Source organism: Panthera onca, chromosome A2 (genome assembly GCF_046562875.1).
Source record: "Panthera onca isolate mPanOnc1 chromosome A2, mPanOnc1 haplotype 2, whole genome shotgun sequence".
NCBI classification, from domain to species: Eukaryota; Metazoa; Chordata; class Mammalia; order Carnivora; family Felidae; genus Panthera; species Panthera onca.
Genome location: NC_138340.1, coordinates 5,038,031 through 5,056,922, shown reverse-complemented (window position 1 = coordinate 5,056,922; position 18,892 = coordinate 5,038,031). Strand labels below are relative to the sequence as shown.

At 57.7% G+C, this 18,892-nt stretch overlaps 2 protein-coding genes across 4 annotated transcripts; one reads left to right on the top strand and one right to left on the bottom strand.

Moving 5' to 3' along the window:
- Positions 1-174: 174 nt before the first annotated feature.
- Positions 175-8,965, bottom strand: TRIP10 (thyroid hormone receptor interactor 10). 2 transcript variants are annotated; one of them, XM_078443488.2, is made up of 15 exons: positions 8,834-8,965; positions 7,511-7,626; positions 7,369-7,425; positions 6,376-6,523; positions 6,231-6,293; positions 5,907-6,011; positions 5,639-5,767; positions 4,912-5,058; positions 4,602-4,796; positions 3,382-3,549; positions 3,007-3,116; positions 1,129-1,261; positions 758-900; positions 556-677; positions 175-436 (listed from the first exon to the last, which is right to left on the bottom strand). In XM_078443488.2, exons 1-15 carry the CDS (start codon positions 8,855-8,857, stop codon positions 288-290), a joined length of 1,809 nt encoding a protein of 602 aa, XP_078299614.1. In that variant the 5' UTR covers positions 8,858-8,965; the 3' UTR covers positions 175-287. The 2 variants fall into 2 exon arrangements, with proteins under 2 accessions (XP_078299614.1, XP_078299615.1); XM_078443489.2 differs by lacking the exon at positions 3,382-3,549.
- Positions 8,966-10,986: 2,021 nt separating this feature from the next.
- Positions 10,987-17,123, top strand: GPR108 (G protein-coupled receptor 108). 2 transcript variants are annotated; one of them, XM_060630008.3, is made up of 18 exons: positions 10,987-11,150; positions 11,904-12,023; positions 12,527-12,577; positions 12,778-12,860; positions 13,577-13,701; positions 13,826-13,887; positions 13,971-14,039; positions 14,136-14,240; positions 14,437-14,570; positions 14,688-14,763; positions 15,287-15,360; positions 15,441-15,558; positions 15,650-15,780; positions 15,903-15,946; positions 16,233-16,282; positions 16,448-16,531; positions 16,634-16,758; positions 16,940-17,123. In XM_060630008.3, the coding sequence occupies exons 1-18, from the start codon at positions 11,031-11,033 to the stop codon at positions 17,010-17,012; spliced, it is 1,644 nt and encodes a 547-aa protein (XP_060485991.1). In that variant the 5' UTR covers positions 10,987-11,030; the 3' UTR covers positions 17,013-17,123. The 2 variants fall into 2 exon arrangements, with proteins under 2 accessions (XP_060485991.1, XP_060485992.1); XM_060630009.3 differs by lacking the exons at positions 10,987-11,150; positions 11,904-12,023 and having other exon boundaries at positions 12,548-12,577; positions 13,955-14,039.
- The last annotated feature ends 1,769 nt before the right edge of the window (positions 17,124-18,892 follow it).

Below are 18,892 nucleotides of genomic sequence, written 5' to 3'. Positions count from 1 at the left end.
ATCTAAATCTACCAATAAGGCACAGACTCCAAAAGCTTTAGGTAAATTTTTATATAAAACAAAATGGCCCTAGCCCAGCGGCAGGAAGAAAAGATCTGAAACACAAGTATGTACATCAACAGTGGAAGGCACAGCGGGTCCGTTCGGAAGGGGTGGGGGGTGGGGCAGCAGGTTACACGGGTCTCAGCTGAAGCCACGGGGGCAGAAATAAAGTGCGTAGGTCCTGGGGCGCCCCGTGGCCCAGAAGCAGCAGCCAACAGCCCCCTTCTTCCCGCCTGTGGCAGGGTTCAGTTGAGCGTGACGCGGAGGTAGGAGGTGGGCACGTAGCCCTCACCTCCCTGTTTCCGCCTGACCCGGGTCCAGCCGTCGCCTTTGTCCTCCTCCATGAGACTGAGGTCTTCACCCTCGGCCATGGAGATGGTGCCCTCACTGGACCCTGTCATGGAGTAGCAGTGGGCTCGGATGTGCTTCACGTGCTTTGAAACAGAACCGAGCCAAAAACACCACCCCCTGCCCAACCCACCCCATCAACTGCGACACACAAGCTGTCCTCACCTTCAAAGTGGTAGATGGCCACACAGTGACCTATGGGGGATGCTGGTTCCTCCTCAAAATCCTCATCAAATTCCGTGTAGATGGGGGCATCCTGACCCTCCTCTGAGAGGGGCTCTTCAGAGCTGGTTGGGGACAGGGAAGCAGGTAAGGATGGGCCTCCTGGATCCTGGGGGCAGACCCACTCTGTCCCCCCCCCGCTCACCTCTCCTTGTTATCCTGTGATCTGTTGTTGCTGTTGCTGCTGTCTGGTGGGGCGCTGGCTGGGGGGTCTGGAGGCCGGGTGTGGCGGCCCAAACTGTCTCCCCGATTGCTCAGGACTCGGCTCTCTGCCTCTGCCAGCCAAGCCTGAGAGGAGGGAGCCACGAAGTCAATCCCAGGGCAGGGCTCCTCCAGGGTCGGCCCACTCTGGGCCTGGAGGTTCCCTGAGATCACCCATGCACACCCAAGGCTGTGATGAGACACAGCTGGAGCACCCCCCCTCCCACCAACACCTCCCTGTCCCCCCCCCCCCCCCCCAGGAAGTGACTCAGCCAGGCCCGCTGGCCCCCACCCCTCCCCAGGGTCTTCCCTGACCTCATACTTCTGCACTTCCAATTTGAGCCGCTCGATGTTGTTCAGGGTTTCCGTGATCCGGGGCTCCAAGCTGGCAGGGTCCCCCATCTGGGGTGTCTTCTCATATACATCCTTCATTTTCTTCAGGGCTTCTCTAGGATGACACAGACAGATCGGAAACAACAGTCCCATGGGACTCAACAAGCAAAAAAAAAAAAAAAAACAAACCAAAAACAAAACACGTGCTTTGCTTCAAGGAACAAATAGCAAGACAAGACAGTGGTTAAATCTCAAACGTTAGTGCTTCACTGCCTGGGTTTGAATCCCAGTCTGGGCACATATCCTAACGAGTCTGGACTAAGTTACTGAACCTCTGTCTCAGGATGCAAATCTGGAACATTGGGGATGACGATACATACAGCTCATGGGAGCTCAAGACTATAACAGTGCCTTTATTTATCCAAATACATACTGAGTACCTATCACATACCAGGCGCCGTTCCAGGCATCTGAAATAATAGCCCTAAACAAGCCCTAATCAGGGTCCTGCCTCTGCTCAGTCTCAGGAAAACGTGGGAATTCCAGTGGATCTACGCAAAGGGTTTGAGACGGTGTATGGCATAGGGTAAGCGCTCTGTACATGCTATCATTATCATTAGCCTCCCTCCGGTCCCTGTTTCCTCCAGGACTATATATACAGGCAATAGTAGTAACAAGCATAGAGCTCTGGAGTATGGCAATCCTGGTTTCAACTTCTTCCCCGTCCTAATAACGGGATCCATGTTACAGATGAGAAAACTGAGGCACAGAGAGGTGGGCCAGCTGGAATTCAAGGCCGGTCTGTCTTGGCTCCAAAGCTGCCCCCTTAACCCCTATACCATAAAAACCCAGGGACGACAAAGTTCCATATGGAACCTTACACCAATAAAAGTTTTTGTACAAGAGGTTCTGTGCAAACGGCAAAACAGAATTTGGCTGCCTGTCCACAGTGGCAAACGTCATTCCTATTATGTAAGGGGGCTGGGAAAAAAACCTTTTGCTTGGAAGAAGTGAGCAAAGATTTTCTTTTTTTCAATCTGGCAGATTTTCTATTGTTAATATTTTAAGCGTCTGAAGTATTAAATAGATAACCATATGGTTTTTTTTCTTTTAGCCAATTAATGTAGTAAATGAGACTAATAGACGTTTTCATATTGAACCATCTTTGCATTACTGGGATAACACCCAATTGATTATGACTCGTCTTTTAAGAAGGTCGTTTTTTTGGGCGCCTGGGTGGCTCAGCTGGCTAAGCGTCCTACTTCGGCTCCGGTCATGATCTCACGCCCCACGTTGGGCTCTGCGCTGACAGCCTGGAGCCTGCTTGGAATTTTCTCCGCCCCTTCCCTGCTCGTGAACTCGCACGTAGTTTCTCTCTCTCTCTTTAATAACACTTTAAAAAAAAAAATTTTTTTTTCCATTATGGTAAAATACACAGAACACAAAATTCCCCATTGGAACCATTTTGAAGCATCCAGTCCAGTTCCGTTGCATTAAATTACATCCACGCTGTGTGCAATCATCGCCATCACATGATACGTCATTTTTAAAATACATCATTGGATTTGTTTGGCTGGGATTCTGCATGTAAGATCATAAGTGAAATTTCAATTCCTTGAATTCTTGCTAACCGATATGGGAATGGATTCCACCAGCCTCCTAAAGGAGCTGGCAGCTTTCACTTTTTCTGTTTGCTGGAGTGACTTAAGAGGGGAAGTAACGCTTTCCTTTTCAGTGTGGTAGGAATCACCTATAAAACCACTGAGGCCTGGGGTTTACTGGCAAGATCTTCGAACACCACTCCGGTACAGTTCACTTATTACTGTATTTCGGTCATTGCCTGCCTGCCCCCAACCTTACCTCTGGTCAAGCTCCTTTTGTAGTTCACGGCTCCGTTCTTCAAGCTGTTGCTGAAGTCGCTTTCTTTGCTGCTCTGGGGGCAAGTGGCTGAAATCCTCTGTCACCACTGTCTGCAAGGTAGGAAGACACTGCGTTTGGGATCAGGAATGCTAAGCTTCCAGGCTCTTCTACATTGCTAAGACACACCAAGTCCACCTTCCTCCCCACCCAAGGTTCTTGGGGGGCAAGGCCATGCACAGAGCAAAGCAGGTCCGGGTCTGGAAACCGGAGGAGCGGGCCCAGCCGGCGGCAGGAAGCGAGCCCAGGGTCCCGCCACCCAGCTGCTGGGCGGGCTGGGGCCGCCCCCTCCTCCTCCTCCCCCGAGGCCTCACTTACCCCACGGCTGCCTCGAAGGCTGCGGAAGGATGCTAGCCGCGGTTTGACCGACTTACTGATCTCACTCAGTATGGCCAAGGGGTCGAGGCCGGAGCGGGGGGATGGGGGTCCATTAGGCAATGCCGAGGGCAGGGGGCCCCCCAGGGGGGAGAAGGGTGGAGGGCGTGGCTACCGGCGGGGGCAGGGGAGGGGATTGGGTCAGGAGGGGTGGGAGGATGTAGAGAACGAGGATGGACAATGGACGTAATAAAGAAAAGAGAAAAAACAAAATGGAGAAAAGAAAAGAAAAAAAAAAAACAAAAACGGTAAGAAAACCAGAACTCAAGATGCACAATCACACACAGAAAATGCATGCAAAGAGCAACATAAAAATCTGGGATGTGGTGGGGAGGACATTAGACTGTGAGCCAGAAGGCTGGACCCCTCCCTAACCCCCTATGTTGCACCACCGTTGAGTCCCATATCCAGTACCTAAGAATGGGGCCGGGGGGTGGGAGGCAGGGAGGCCCAGGTTTCCGTGCACCCAGCTTTCTGGGCTCACAGTCTAGAAGGTAGAGGGAGATACATGCAGGAATCAAGGTCTCAGACAGGTACGTGGCCACAGAGGTCAAAGGCAAGCTAAGAGAAGGATAGAAGTCACGATGGATCAGAAGGGTTACAGGTGGGGTTTCAGCTGGGAGAGTCTCATGTACAAATTGAAAAGGGGTATCAAAGTATATGTCAAGACGGATCAAAAATATAAAACAGGGGTCATGAGATATAACCGTGGGGCCGGGGGACGGTGTCTGAAGATATAATCGTGGTGGGGGGTGTCTAAGTTATAAAACAGGTATGTGCTTGATATTAAAAGCCAAAAACCCCAAGAAAAAACAGGCTGAGGGTCACAGGCCTGGAGTCACATTGGCAGGATGGAGAGACTCCAGGGGAGTCCCCAGGGCCAGCATCCCGAGCCCTCATCCAGCCCTGAACCCCAGAAGCAGGTCTTCTCCTAGCATCCTGAGAAGCAGCACACAGACACCACAGGCCCCCTCCCTGCACCCCACTCAGCCTTGGGGGACTCCCAGGCCAATCACCCGGCCGCCTCCCTTCCCTCCAGCCCGGGCCAGCAGCCAAGAGGAAAATTCCTGCCTGGGACTCAGCGTCCTGGCGGCTGGGGCTGACTCAGTGGGGGCCCCCCTGTCCCTACTCACATTCCCCATCCCAAGGGCCCCGGCCCCCACCTTGTTCTTCTTGCTGAAGGGCCAGCGCTTGGCACGGCTACGGCCCGGGCCTCGGAGCTCAGGCCGTCCATCAGAGGGGGTGCCCAGGCTGCTGTCTGAGGGCACGCGGTTCATGGGCTGGCTGAAGTCTTCGAATTCCACGTCACCCGGGCGGGCAAAGCCTGACTTGTGCAGCTCAATTAGGACCTGGGAGTCCTGTGGGGGGTGGTGGGGGGCGGGGGGGGCAGTCAGGGGCAAGAGGAGATGCTAAGCCTTTGGGGTCCTCCTACTGCCCACCTGTCAGCCCCCTCGCCCGGGACCAGACACCCACATTCTTGGCGTCTACGGCATCCGCAGCCACCTTCATGCCCTCTAGACACTTGGCAATGATGGGTACCACCTGCAGCTCGGCCTCTGACAGGAGCCCATACCCAGCCCCCAGGTGGGTGGCCCGACGCTCATCCATGTCCTGAAGCTTCTGCGGGGACAGAGACAGGGGCACTAACGAGGGGCCAGCAGCAGTGATCCAGCTCACAAACGTGATGGGGCTCCACCCTGGCCCAGCCCCGAGCCGTCTGGTGGGGGAGACACAGAATCAAACAGACCCCACCCCAGGGTGGTCATGGGAGGAGACATGGGACAGGGGAGATTTCAGAGAGGACTTTGAGGAGCTCCTGCCTTGCCAGGGGAGTCAGGAAAGGCTTCTCAAAGTGGGTGACCGTGCTCAAAAAGCAGACCTCGCACAGACACAGCCAGTCCCAGGGTTGGGACAAACCAGAAGGCTAAAGAAGAAGAGGGGAAATGCGAGACCTTTCAGAGGGCAGGTTAGAGCTGGAGCTTAGAAGAACGGACAGAGCGTTCCAAAAGGAAAAGGAAGACGTCCCTGGCAGAAAGAACAGCTTGAGTAAAGACAGAGCTCGCGGACACTGGTTGTTTTTCTAACCGCTTTTCAGCTGAGAGATCGGGACATTGCTGCTGAGGTTCCGACACGTGTGTAAGAGTCGATTCACTCTGGGGGGGTTTTCAGGAGGATGGGGCTGGGGGCCTGGAACACTCACGTCGAATATCTGGGGCATCTGGGAAAAATAGAAGTGGGCCTGGTCGCGGTTGAAGCGCTGTAGTTGGGCTGCGTACTCATTTTTGCTTTCTTCTGCCATGTGACTTCGAAGGTGGGCTTGTTGCTTGGCCTGAGGAGCATGGAGGTAGAAGTTGCTGCCAGGTCCTGGCCGCATCCCGGCCAGACACGACCCCCCCCCCACCCCCCCCCCGCCTCTGCCTCCCGCCCCCATCTCCCCTCATCAAGCCCATCCCAGACCCTGCAAGTACCTTCTCCACATCAGCCTTGGTGGCATTGATATCCTGATCGAGTCGCTCAGCAGTCTGGGCTGCCTTTTCAGCCTCTCGACAGTCACGCTCAAATTTGCGCTTACTCTGTGTTGGGGGCCAGAACCAGAAGGAGGTAGTAGGTTGAGACAGCAAGGTTTCAGGGACTGGTGGAAAAGTGACCCAGCAAACGGGGGATAAGGGGCACGGCAGAAGCCCCCAGGGGAGAGGGGCTGCAGGCCAGACAACGCGGACAGCTCCACGGATCAGTAACCCTCCCCTGGCCCTCAGGGACAGAGCCACCCTTCTCCACACCCACAGACTCACATTCTCCAGCTGTTTGAAGCCACTTTCCAGCTGCTGCTGGGCCCGACGGCCTTCCTGAAAGTGCTGTGCCAACAGAACTTGTTAGGCTCACCTAGGTTGCAGTAAGCGGCCCCTGAGAAGACCCAGGGAGGGGGAAATCGCTCACCATCTTCCTCTCGTGTTTCATCTCCTGTGAATACTTGGCCAGCTCAAGACACACGCGGACGCTGAGGTTCTCGGCCACCAGCTCCCGCTGGCCCGCAAAGTCATTCACCTCCTGGAGAATCTGCACGAAGGACTGTTGCTGGCTGAACCTGGGGCAGGATGGGAGGGGGCAGCGAGCCAAAGTCAGGTCCCCCCCCGGACCCACCTCCATATAGAAAAGGGAAAAAAAGCCCCAACACATTCCTCCTGTAAGCAACCTTAAATTCTGGTCCGTATCCCTTACCCCAAACCCTTCAGTGGGATACGTGTTGGAACTCAGAATTGTTCAGGTTTAGAAGGGGGATATAATGCTGATGTCTTTTATGCATCACCCCAGTGGGGTCAGAGCAGCATCAAACACAGTATTTTTGCAGCCAGAGGCATTAATATTCATGCTAAGTGGGATAAAGACCAAGGACGTGATCAACATCAAGTCAGTTTAGAGGTTGCTGCCAGACAAGTTGCCCACACAATCTTGATTTCTGGAGCTTTTTGGATTCTGGAACTGGGGACCTGGGGTAAAGCGAAATGCTCCTATGACACTTACTATTGCCTAGACACCGTTTCAATGCATTATCTCAGTTAATCTTCGCATGCGCCCTACAAGGTCACCATCATCATCCCCATGTCACAGGTGAGGAGAACAGAGGCATAAAACAGAAGTCAACTGCCCAGACTCACTCATTTAGTAACTGTTAGAGCCTCTCTCTCACTTAATAGGAGAATAAAATGGAAAACTTGAGTCAGTTGCCCAAAGCAGGTGGGCTAGAAAAGAGTGGATTTAGGATTCTGACACAGGTAATCTGGATGTTGCAACCATGCCCATCCCTCTAGGTGGGATCTGAAGCAAGAAGTAAGGGACTTGCTTGGGGTAGCCTAGTGAGGGAGAGGAAGTGAGACCCACACCCCCGGGGGGCCCCCCAAATCTAGCCCTGCAATCCCTCTCCGTCCTTACTTGGATTCCGGGTCATCTTTGGCAGGCCTCTTGGGCAGGTATTTTTTCACCAGGCTCCTAACGGAGGGAGGCAGAAAGGCTGAGCCCCTGGCCCTCCAACAGCTGCCCCAAGCCCCAGGGCGGGTCCACCGTAAGGTCTCACCTCAGTTGCTTTGCATAAGCCTGCTCCACCTCGGTCCGCTCTTTCACGAACTTCACAAATCTGTCCAACAGGTCCAACCCCCACTGCGTGTGCCGCTCGAGCACCTCAAACTGATCCTGCACGGAGGTGTGGGGATCCGGAACGAGACATTGGGACCCCACTGCCGGCCGACCAGGCGCGGGAGAGGCCTGCAGGCTCTGGGCTCGGAGAAGGAGTGGCTTCCCGGCCCCGCCCCGGCGCGGCGCGGGGGGGGGGGGGGGGGGGGAGGCAGGAAACCGGCGGGAACCCCCTCCCCTTCCCGGGAAGGACCAGGGAACAGGGGCGGGGCCCCAGCCGGACTACAGGGTCCCCGTCGCCTGACCGCCAAGAGGGGTGTGGAATGGGGCAGAGCCACTCCCCCCTGCCCTGGCTCCCCTAATCCCCCCCCCCCTACAAGATTCCGGAAAATCCGGCCGGCCCGGCGTGAGTCAGGCCAGAGGGGCAGGGTTCCCTGCAGCTTGGGGGGCCCAAGAATGTCCAGGGGACAGGCCCCACGTTCCCCGGTTCGCCAAGCTTCCCGGGGTACCCTCCCGATATATGAGTCCGTCTCCCCCACTGAGTCCACTGCACCTCCAAAAGAAACGCCACACCGAGTTGTGGGGGAAGGAATCTAGCTATCCCGCTGCACCCAGGAACCCAGGGATGCCACCGCCCCCATAAAAAGGGGGGGTCAGAGGTATGGGTTAGGATACGGGGGAATTTCTGGGGCTTCCAGAGTAGAGATTAGAGGTGGCCTGGGGGCAGCCCCTCCCTGTGCCTGGGGCAGGTTGGGGGAGGGGACTGCGAGGCGAGGCTCGGCCTCTTAGCCCCCTCCCTCCCCAGAGGGTCCCAAGCCCCTAGGTGTTGATTGGCGGCGCCGGAAGGGCGGTCAGAACTTCTAGGTCCCACGTGGGGTTGAAAGTGGCCAGAGGGTCCCCTCCCCCGCCCGAGCGGGACAGGCGGGCGGCGGGCAGGGACCCAGGGGCCGTAAGATAAGCCGCCGGCCCAGCCAGGGTGCTCAAAATAGGTGACCTCGCCCGGCCGCCCCGGCCTTGTCCTAGGACTTCTGCCCTCCTCATTCCGAACCCCGCGCTCAGTTTCCTCACTCCCCTCCTGCACGGTCGCCCTCCGCCCCGGGCGTCCAGAAACGCCCTGGGAAACTCCGAGAGAGGGCGGAAAGCTGGGACTCCAGGGGTCGCTGAAGGGGAGAGCTCCGAGCCCCCGCTAAGGTGTTGCAGGAGCAAAGAGGGAGGGGGTCTGGACTCCAGAAAGGGAGGAACGTGGGGCAGGGCCGATCGGACTCACCCACAACTCGGTGCCCCAATCCATGCTGCTCCCGCCGAAGCCGCCGCCGCGCCCGGTCCCCGCCGCCCGCCGCCGGGAGACTCAGCTCGGGGCGGCGCGCCCGGCCCCGCCCGCCAGGGCCCGCCCACTCCAGGCTCGGCCCCGCCCCCGCGGGCCCTGCCACGCCCCCATCTGCGCGGAGCCCCTGAACTGCGCCCTGAAGGCGGGACCCCCAAGGAGGCGGGGCCCAACGGACGCCCCCGCCCCTTCTTAAAGGAAAGTTGCCACCCGATGCCACTGGGCCGACCCCTTAAAGGACCCCCACCCGTTTTCCAAATCCGGCCCCTCTTATCCTCTCCACCCCTGCCCTGCCTGGGGCTGTTCTTACTTTTCTCTTTTCCTTCAACCAACCATTCCTTAAAGGGCCAAGACATTAAAACCCCAACCCGACAGGTCCTTCCCCCACCCCTTCTGTGGAAGAACCTGAGGTCACCCCGCTCTTGTGGGCCGGCCGGGCTCCAGACATCTCTGCTCGTCCCACTAATGGTCTGGTTCTCTCCGGCCACAGGGCGGATGGGAGGACTTCGATCCGGCCCAGAACGCGTCTCCGCCAAGGCCCGGTCCATTAGCGCCCCCACCGCATCCTGCCTTCCCCCTCCTCCCGAAGTCTGCGCCGGGAAACTGAGGACGGGCCGTCCTTGGGGCACCGGGCCCAGGTCTTTCCTCGGCCCTCATCCAGTTCGCGCTTCCACCTACCCATTTTCCAGTCGCATCCATTAAGACCCAATCAGGCTTCCTAGTCTGTACTGACCCTGGTTCCGACTCCACCTCTCCCTCCAGAAACTCGGGCCCTGGGGGCTGGAAGTCTGTCACCTCTTTCATAAAAGTCTGTTCGCACCTCATTAATCTCTTTAAGGCACTGGGATGAAAGGAGAGAGAATCCTGCAGCTCCCAGCCTCCTGTCTCCAGCCTTTGGTGCTTAGTGTCTACAGAGGTGACAGACGCCCCAGAGCCCCCAGGCACAAGTTAGGCTCTAAGCTCCCAGATTCCCAGTACACACACCGGGGAGCCCAGGAGGATAGCCCCAGGAGCCCACACTGGCACAGATGGCCCTGTGGGGACCTGGCCCCACCTGCTGGTGGCTTCTGAGCTAGAAAACCTCAAGCTGCGAAGTGGGCTGTGCTCCAGGGGCTGGGGGACCAGATGAATCAGTGGCTCAGCCTGGTATTAGAGTCTCAAATTCAAATTGGAATTGGGATTCATTCCAGGTCGGCACCACAGTTGGGATGGGATCTCAGACTGGGGTCAGAAGCTTTGCCGAGGGGTCAGCAACCCAGTAGGGGGTCTGGGACTCAAACTAGGGTCCAGAGGTCAGGCCTAGTCTGGGGTCAGTGCTCCAAGTGGAGGGCTCAACCAGAGATTAAGGCTCAGTGTAGGTTGAGGGTCAGAAGGGAGTGGGGAAGTCTGGGTTTCAGGCTGATGTCGGGGCTCAGCTGCAGGTAGGGGGACTCAGCCGAGGGTTGGTGTTCAGTCCATTGACAAGTTCAGCCTGGCATCTGTGCATGGGCTTCTAGTTGCCTCGCTCGAGGGAGGGAGGCTCCGCCTAAGGCTGGGATTCAGCCCAGGGTCATAGGTCATCCTAGGGCCAAGATTTAGCCTGGGGCTAGGTTTAGGCCTCCTAGGATCAGGAAGATTAGAACCGGACAGGCCTCGGCAGATGCGTGTGTTTACCAAAAATCTGTGCTCTGGCTAGGAGCCACTTCCCCGGGGTGAAAAGGGGAAGTCCGTCCTTGGGGATATTGGGATATGTAGTTTATTGAATGCCCTGTTGCGCTGTCTGCTCTCACTGCATTCTGGGTAATGTAGTCCTGGACAGACCTTCAGTTGGGCGTGGATGAAGGAGTTCCGCTTCAAGGGCGGGATATCAGATCCATCACAATTGGTTAGGTGGACTGTTTGTCAAATTACATCGGGACTATCTTTCTAATGATTGGTGAGAGCGGAGGTGGGGTTAAGCATTATCAGCACCCCATTCGGAGCCGGTGTTGTCCGTTTGGTGTCGTGCGGGGGTGGGGATGCGGATTTTCTAGGAAAGAGTCGCTGATTGGCTGGGCGGGCTGGAAATGCCGGAAGGTCGGCCCTCACGGTGCGGCGATTGGCTCACCCGTTGGCGGTGGGGGCGTCGGAGGCGGTATCAGGGGAGGTGGTGGCTCTAGAGATGGCAGTGAGTGAGAGGAGGGGGCTTGCCCGCCTGAGCCCCCCGGAGTGGGGGCAGCTGCTACTTCTGCTTCTGCTCTTGGGTGGCTGTTCTGGGCGCATCCACCGACTGGCGCTGACGGTGAGTCCCGCCGCGCGGCGGACTGGGGCGGGGGACGCAGTGTTGTCTCGAAGAAGCCCCTGGTTTGGAGTGGTCTCGTCCTACCTCCCCCTCGTCTTACGTGGGATGGAGCGGTCCGGCGCCCCCCGCCTCCAGGCCCGGAGTGGTCTCGTCCGAGGAGTCCCTTCAGTCCTCTGGTGGCGCAGCCTGGCTGGCAGTGTTAGGACTGTGCCCCGCCCGTTGGGGGGGTGGGTCTTCAGCTCCAGGGAACACCCCACCCCCTCCCGCCCGCCCCTTAGTCCTCTAAATTCTTGAGATTGCTCTGGGGGGCGCTGGCACCTTTGGCGCCGCCCAGGGGAGTCCCTGGGGTTTCTAGGATTGGGTTCTCTGGGCACTCACTGGGATCTTGGGGACTCATTTGGAATCTACAAACTGGGAGGTCAGAGCTCGGCGCACCAAGATAAATAACTCTGCTCTTGGGGTGGTGTTCACCAAGTGCGGAGACTTGCAAATGCCCCACGCTTTCTTTTGCTGGACTCTCAGAATGGTGGCTGGAGGATGTGGGGCTACCCTGTTCCTCCCCGGGGGATTGGTCTGGGGACATGGCCTCCGGGAAGGCCCTCTCAGCCTCTCCCATTACTCTTTGGACCTGTCCTCAATCTAGGGGTACCAGGAGGGGGCCGAGCTCTTAGGGGGACCTCGCGCCAGAGCCGTGGGGCTGAGTTGGAAAGAAGTCTGAGCTGCCGCTGCCTCTTCCTCCTTGGTCTCCGGCAGGGGGAGAAGCGAGCAGACATCCAGCTGAATAGCTTCGGCTTCTACACCAATGGCTCCTTGGAGGTGGACCTGAGCCTCCTGCGTCTGGGCCTCCAGGAGACAGAAGAGAAGGCCCCACTGGTGAGGGGCTTTGAGGAGTTTGCTGGAGCAGGGCGAAGAGCACAAGTTTCCAAGCCCCCTGTCCTCAGTTTGTAGCTCTGCCCCTCATCTGTGTGATCTTGGGCAAGTGCATTGGCCCCTCTGAGGCTCCATCTGTAACATGGGAAAAACAAAATCTCGTGCCATGTATGCTAGACCCTGAGCTTGGGTTGGTGGAGGGAGGGCATTATTACATCAACATTTTAATTGGGTGAAAACAGGATGGGCTAGGTCCAGAGGACCAGCGAGAGTCTCCCTAGGGAAGTGACATCCACGTAGAGTGGCTCGAGATGGTTAGGAGTTAAGAGTATGAGAAGCCAGGGGCAGGATGGTGTGTTGGAAAATTCCATGAGTGAATGTGGGACCTAGTACATAGTAGGTGTTCAGTAAATTTGAGGTTACATTCCTATTGCTACTAAAAGAGGTGCCTTGGCGAGGTCTCTGCGCAATCCCTCATTTTGTCCCTTTTTCTTTCCACCTGCCAGGTGGGGTTCAGTCTGACTCGGGTTCGATCTGGCAGTGTTCGATCCTACTCAGTGAGTGGAGGGGGAGGTAGGGAGGGGGTGAGGAGGGCCTGGGATGTCTGTCCTTTACATCTGGAGCCCAGAGGCCCTCATTCTTTCCCAGAGAGGGGAGCAAGAAGTGACCCTCCCTTGCGGGGTACACGGGGAGGAGGCAGGGTGGGGGTGGGTTAGTGGGAGTTGGTAACCAAGGTGCCCTCTTACCCACCCCCCAGACCCGGGACCCCCACGACTGTCCTCTCTGGAAAAACAGTAGCAACCTCCTGGTTCTCTTCCTCATCAACACCAAGGATCTGCGGTAAGTTGATGGGCCAGGGGCTCCGTCATTTGTGTTTCCCTGGGTGTGATACCCACGTGAGCTGATCAGGTACAGTGAGGAGCCAGCCGGAAAGAACCTCCGTGCTCTTAGGAAGAAAGCCACGTGCTTTTCAATTTTGCCTTCCAGCCTTCTGGTTACGGGAAGGAGGGAGAGGGGCAGGGTACCCAGAGAGTGTTGGGGTCTCAGGGCAGAAGACACGGACACAGAGGAGTGTTGTGAGAATTGACAGCAATAGTTCATGCTTGTTGAATGCTTCCTGTGTGCCAGGCAGCATCCTGCGAGCTTTTACAGGTGTGAACTCATCGATTCTTTATACTATTATTATCCCCATTCTAAAGAAGAGGAAACTGAGGCCCAAGAACTGGGATGTGGACCCAGGCAGCCTGGCACCAGAGTCCCACAACACCATGTAGCCTGTCTATAGACACATTTTCATTTAAAACAATGCGCTGAAGTAGAACGAGTAAGTCACTGTCACGGGAAGTGACAGTCACGGGTGCAGGCAGTTCATAGATGTGGCAGTCGTCCTGATGGGTGGTGGCCAGTGCTGGAATTGTGTGACCGCTGATTCAGCCTGGTGCTGCCCTCAGAAAGGAGATCCCAAGGGCCCAAGGGGCCATTGAGTTCCTCTGCACAGGTCATGCACATGACCCAAGCCTTCAGCCTCACCCTCACGGTCCCCACCCTCACCCCAGGGTCCAGGTGAGGAAGTATGGAGAGCAGAAGAAGCTGTTCATCTCTCCTGGGCTCCTCCCCGAAGCACCTTCTGAACCAGGGCCCTCAAATTCAGTGCACACAGTCACCCCTAAGGTGGACAGCGGTGAGTGAGGCTGGCCATGTGAGCGGGGAGAGTGTAGATGGCTAGGGCTGTTCTGGGCCGCCTCCCGTTTTTCTGCTGTCCATTTGTCCATCCATCTCTCAACTCATTCACTTGTCCCCTACAGGGGCCACCACTACGCTTGACAAGGCCAAGTCGAAACCCACAGTGTCCCAGGGAGATCAGCAGGTTCGGGGAAGGTCTCTTCAGGGGCATGTGGTGACCCAGGCCGGGAGCCAGCTAATGCTCCATGCAGCACTCTGTCCCCTCAGGGCCCCAGTGGGAAGGACAAGGAACTGATCCTGGGTCTCGGGCATCTCAACAACTCCTACAACTTCAGCGTGAGTGTCTGTGAGCGCCTGTGGCCCCACCTCCTCCCAGAGTGGGGACTCCCAGGCTGAGGCCTCCACTCCCCCTGTCTGCCCCCCACCCCCCAGTTCCACGTCGTGATCGGCTCTCAGGCGGAGGAAGGCCAGTACAACCTCAATTTCCACAACTGTTACAACTCCAGGCCGGGCCAGGAGCAGCCGTTTGACATCACGGTGAGCAGACGCAGGGCGGCTTTGCCACATCCTCCCTGAGGCCATGCTGTGGACCGGTAGACCGATGTACCCACCTGGGAGATGGGAAGACCGAGGCACGGAGAGGGGGAGCTTGAGAGTGGGAGAGTGAGACTCACACTCGTGGCTCTGCACGTCCAGAGCTGGTATGCCATCCCCACCGCTGCCCCCTCCCCAGGTCATGATCCGGGAGAAGAACCCTGAGGGCTTCCTGTCAGCGTCAGAAATTCCCCTTTTCAAGCTGTATATGGTCATGTCTGCCTGCTTCCTGGCTGCTGGCATCTTCTGGGTGTCCCTTCTCTGCAGGAACACGTAATGCCTGGTTGGGGGGAGGGGTCCGCCACCTCCTCTCTTCATACCCTCCCATCCCTGCCCCTAACTAATGCCCTCCACCTCCTTCTGTCCGTGACCTTCCCCACCCCCCACCAGGTACAACGTCTTCAAGATCCATTGGCTGATGGCAGCCCTGGCTTTCACCAAGAGCATCTCCCTCCTTTTCCACAGTGTGAGAGCTTGGGCCCAGAGCAGAAGGGGGTGGGCTGGGGTCTCTGGGTCCAGGAAGAAGCCCAAGCAGCCCACTCCCCAAATCTCTGCAGACCCTGGGCTTGGGAGTTCATTTGTCCTACTGTCCACATGTCCAGCCATTTTTGCACTGTGGCCTCCAGCTGTCCACCCAGCCCAGCTGTCTGCCTGTCCTTCTGTCCGGCTGTGACTGTCCACTGGCCCAGCTCTGACTCTCCCCCTGACTGATTGTCTCACTATCTCATTGTCCATCCATCCAGCTGTGACTTCCCTGCCTTTGTCACGGCTGTGACTGCCCATCCGTCATCCCAGCCGTCCACCCCTATGTTGTCACAGCCATTTCTGAGTCCACCTGCCATCCTGGTCATAACTGTCAGCTCTGTCCACTTTCTGACCACCATGCAACAGTGATCGTCCATGTTCCTAAGCCATCGCTAGCCTCCCAGTTGTCACTGTCCACCCACCCATCCGTCCGTCTGTCTGACTGTCCATCCGTCCACCTCCAGATCAACTATTACTTCATCAACAGCCAGGGTCACCCCCTCGAAGGCCTCGCTGTCATGCACTACATCACACACCTGTGAGTGCCCTTCTCTGCGGCAGGTTGGGGGGTGGGCTGGGGAGGGTCGGGCGCCCCCTCTTACCACACACGCTCCCCAGGCTGAAGGGCGCTCTCCTCTTCATCACCATCGCCTTGATCGGCTCTGGCTGGGCCTTTGTCAAGTACGTCCTGTCAGACAAGGAAAAGAAAATCTTTGGGATCGTGATTCCCCTGCAGGTGCACAGGAGGCCCCAGGCCGGTGGGTGGGGATGGGACCAGGCACACCTTGGCCCTTGGGGCACACCTACCCAGCCTACACCGCCCCCAGGTCCTGGCCAACGTGGCCTACATCGTCATTGAGTCCCGTGAGGAGGGCGCCAGCGACTACAGGCTCTGGAAGGAGACCCTCTTCCTGGTGGACCTCATCTGCTGTGGCGCCATTCTCTTCCCTGTGGTCTGGTGAGGATCTGACACGTGACCCCCGCTGGAGGCTGAGGACCCCTCCCCCCACCCCCCCAGGCCACCACAAACATGGCCAGAGGTAGTGCTGACAGCTTCCTGTGTCCCCTGCCCCATTCCAGGTCTATCCGGCATCTCCAGGATGCATCGGGCACTGATGGAAAGGGTGAGGCCCTGGTCCCAGGACCTCCTGGGCCCCCAGCCCCTGTCCCGCTCCAGGACCCTCTTTCTGATCCCTGGATGTCCCTTCCCTCCCTGCCGCCACTGCCTTCCTGCCTCTCTACCTTGCTTCCCGTCCAGCACTCCCCAGCCCAAACATCCCCCTCCAGGTTTCCTGCCCCTTGGCCCCTCCCCAAGATGTTCTTCCAGTCCCCAGACCTCCTCCACACCTCTCCCTTTCCCCATGCCCCCAGCCTCCTTCCCCTAACCCCCCTCTCTGTGTACACCCTCAGTGGCAGTGAACCTGGCCAAGCTGAAGCTGTTTCGGCATTACTATGTCATGGTAGGAGCCCCATTCTCACTCGGCGGAGTTTTGTGGTCTTCGGGGGGATTGTTTTTTCCGGGGGTTACAACCAGCCCATTGGCATACCCACTCTAACCCCTCCGTCTGCCATCAGCCAGCCATCACTCAGCCCCAACGCCCTGCCCTCTGTCTCTGTCCCGGCAGATCATCTGTTACATCTATTTCACGAGGATCATCGCCATCCTGCTGCGGGTGGCCGTGCCCTTCCAGTGGCAGTGGCTGTACCAGGTGGACACGGGGGCCATAGGCAGATGGGAGGGTGGGCCAGACAGCTTTGGGGGCGGGGGTGCAGGGGGCGTGCCTGACACTCCTCCTGCCCTTGCCCTGCAGCTCTTGGTAGAGGGCTCCACTCTGGCCTTCTTCGTGCTCACTGGCTACAAGTTCCAGCCTGCAGGCAACAACCCATACCTGCAGCTGCCCCAGGAGGACGAGGAGGACGTGCAAATGGAGCAACTGTGAGCCCTGGGCCTCAGGGGCTGGTGGGGGGCGCGGGCACAGGAGTCCCGGAGGCAGGGTGGGCGGGGCCAGCGCTCGGGGGGCGGGGCCGGGGAGCTCTAGGAGTGGATTTGACGGCCATCGGGGGAGGGGCCTGGTCCCCCTCAACTCCTGAGCCGCCTCCTGGTTATCTGCCTCTAGAATGACCAATTCTGGGTTCCGGGAAGGCCTGTCCAAAGTCAACAAAACGGCCAGCGGGCGGGAGCTGTTGTGATCATCCCGGCATCTGGGACCAGCCCTCCGTCCCCCGCCTGCTCCCACCCGCTCCACACACACATTCCTCACTCCTGCGGGCTCCCAAAGCGCCAGGAGCAGGAGGAGGAGGGCGCCCGGGGCGCATGCTGCGCCTAGCTCCCTGAGCCTTGAGTCCCCAGAGCCCATTCAGAAGAGAGCCCCCCCTCCTCCCCCAAGTATTGGGCAATCCTGTCCCCGCCCTGGAGCCATCTGCCGCTTGCAGTTGCGCAATAATGACCGATCTGTTTTGCTAGCCTGGTTTCTTGCTTTTCTGGGTGTTGAGGTCTAACACGGAGGTTGTGCTTACAGTTGAGAAACCTGTATTCATGGGGGGTGGGGGAGGTTTCAGTCTCCGTTGCCCTCCACATTCAGTAAATGTCATTCGAGCAACTGCTACACGTCAGGCCCTGAACCCGGTGCTGAGGACAGAGCAGTGACCCAGGCTCGACCCTCAAGGGGCTCACGGTTGGGGGAAGGGGCCAGGCAGGGATAAGGATGAGACCATCACAGGGCCCTGACCCAGCCTGGGAAGCTGGGGGGAGGTGATCAGAGAAGTAGGGAAAGGACGGCAGGCCCAGGGGAGGGACAGCGTGTATAGAGGCTGGAGGTGAGGAAAACTTGCTGGTTGGTAGGCCCACAAGTAGTGGGCACTGAAGTGTCTAATTGTGGCTAACGCTGAACGCCACACCCTCTTCGAAGGCTTCCATTGACCCTGACTCCTATTAAGTCTGTGAGACACAGACAGGCTAAGTAGCTTGCCCAGGGTCACACAGCTGATGAGTTGAGAGACTCGGGGCTCAAAACACTAGCAGTCTGGTTTCAGAGCTGCACTTTACCACGGACCACACTGCCCTTCGGCACCTAGACTCCCTGCGACCAAACCTCCGGCCTCCCCCAACCCTCCGCGCCCTTTGTTGTGTGCCCCCGGGTAGGTGGTTTCGCCTCTGTGTCCTAACATGTAAACTGAGGTCTCCGTGAGGCCACTGAGTATCACACATGTGATAATGGTGTAAGTGGCTCAGCACAGGTTAACCTTTCGTGGGCTGCCCTGAACCTTGAAGAGGGACTTCAGATTAGCACTGCACCTGTGCACCCACGTGGGCAGCTCCAGAGATGTCATTGTCTCCCCTGTCCCAAACCCCCTTTCAGCCAGAGTGCCCACAGCCCCTTTTGGAGCTCAGCAGACAATTCTCAGTGGGGGCCACAGGCATGGGATGACGGGTAGAGAATCGGGAAGGGGTAAAGTCTTCCTGCAAACAGAAACAAGTATAACGGGGCCCAGATGAATAAATAGCCCAGCGAGACAAGGAAGTGAGGAGGCATTGCAGACTGAGCAAGTTATGTGAGCAAGCGGAGAAGCCCAGAATAGCCTGCCAGTCCCCCTGCAGGGCTGGCTGAGGCCGAGAGGGGGGCAGGGAGGGTGGGGGAGCAGCTGGCAGAAGCCTCAAGACAACAGTTGGACTTCGTGCTAATGCCCGTGGGAGCCAAGAAGGTTACAGCAGGGAAGGACGTGACCATCGAAGTCGGTGCTTTACTCCATGTGCGTGCAGGGGTGCGCAGAATCCAGGCTCCCAAAGAAGTCCCCGTCCCGATCCCCAGAACCTGCGAGGATGTCACATGATGCGGCAAAGGGCAATTTGCACATATGATTGAGCTAAAGGCGCTGAGATGGGAGGTGATCCTGGATGACCCAATGTCATCACCAGGGTCCTTATGAGAGGGAGGCATCAGGGTCCCAGTCAGACAAGGAGAGCCACAAGGAAACACGTATAAGGGATGTGCTGTGAGGTTTAGCTGGCCCCCTGAGCCAAGGGGTGCAATGGGCTCTAGAAGCCCAAAAGGGCAGGAAGTGGATTCCCA

Excerpts from the sequence above, each read along its gene's own strand:
- TRIP10 (XM_078443488.2), bottom strand. The coding sequence starts at position 8,857 with ATGGATTGGGGCACCGAGTTGTGG. Across the intron at positions 4,797-4,911 it reads ATGCCGTAGACGCCAAGAAT|GACTCCCAGGTCCTAATTGA; the intron begins GTGGGTGTCTGG and ends CACCCCCCACAG. Across the intron at positions 3,117-3,381 it reads GCCTTCGAGGCAGCCGTGGG|ACAGTGGTGACAGAGGATTT; the intron begins GTAAGTGAGGCC and ends CCTACCTTGCAG.
- GPR108 (XM_060630008.3), top strand. The coding sequence starts at position 11,031 with ATGGCAGTGAGTGAGAGGAGGGGGCTTGCCCGCCTGAGCCCCCCGGAG. Across the intron at positions 12,578-12,777 it reads GCAGTGTTCGATCCTACTCA|ACCCGGGACCCCCACGACTG; the intron begins GTGAGTGGAGGG and ends CCCACCCCCCAG. Across the intron at positions 15,559-15,649 it reads GGATCGTGATTCCCCTGCAG|GTCCTGGCCAACGTGGCCTA; the intron begins GTGCACAGGAGG and ends CACCGCCCCCAG.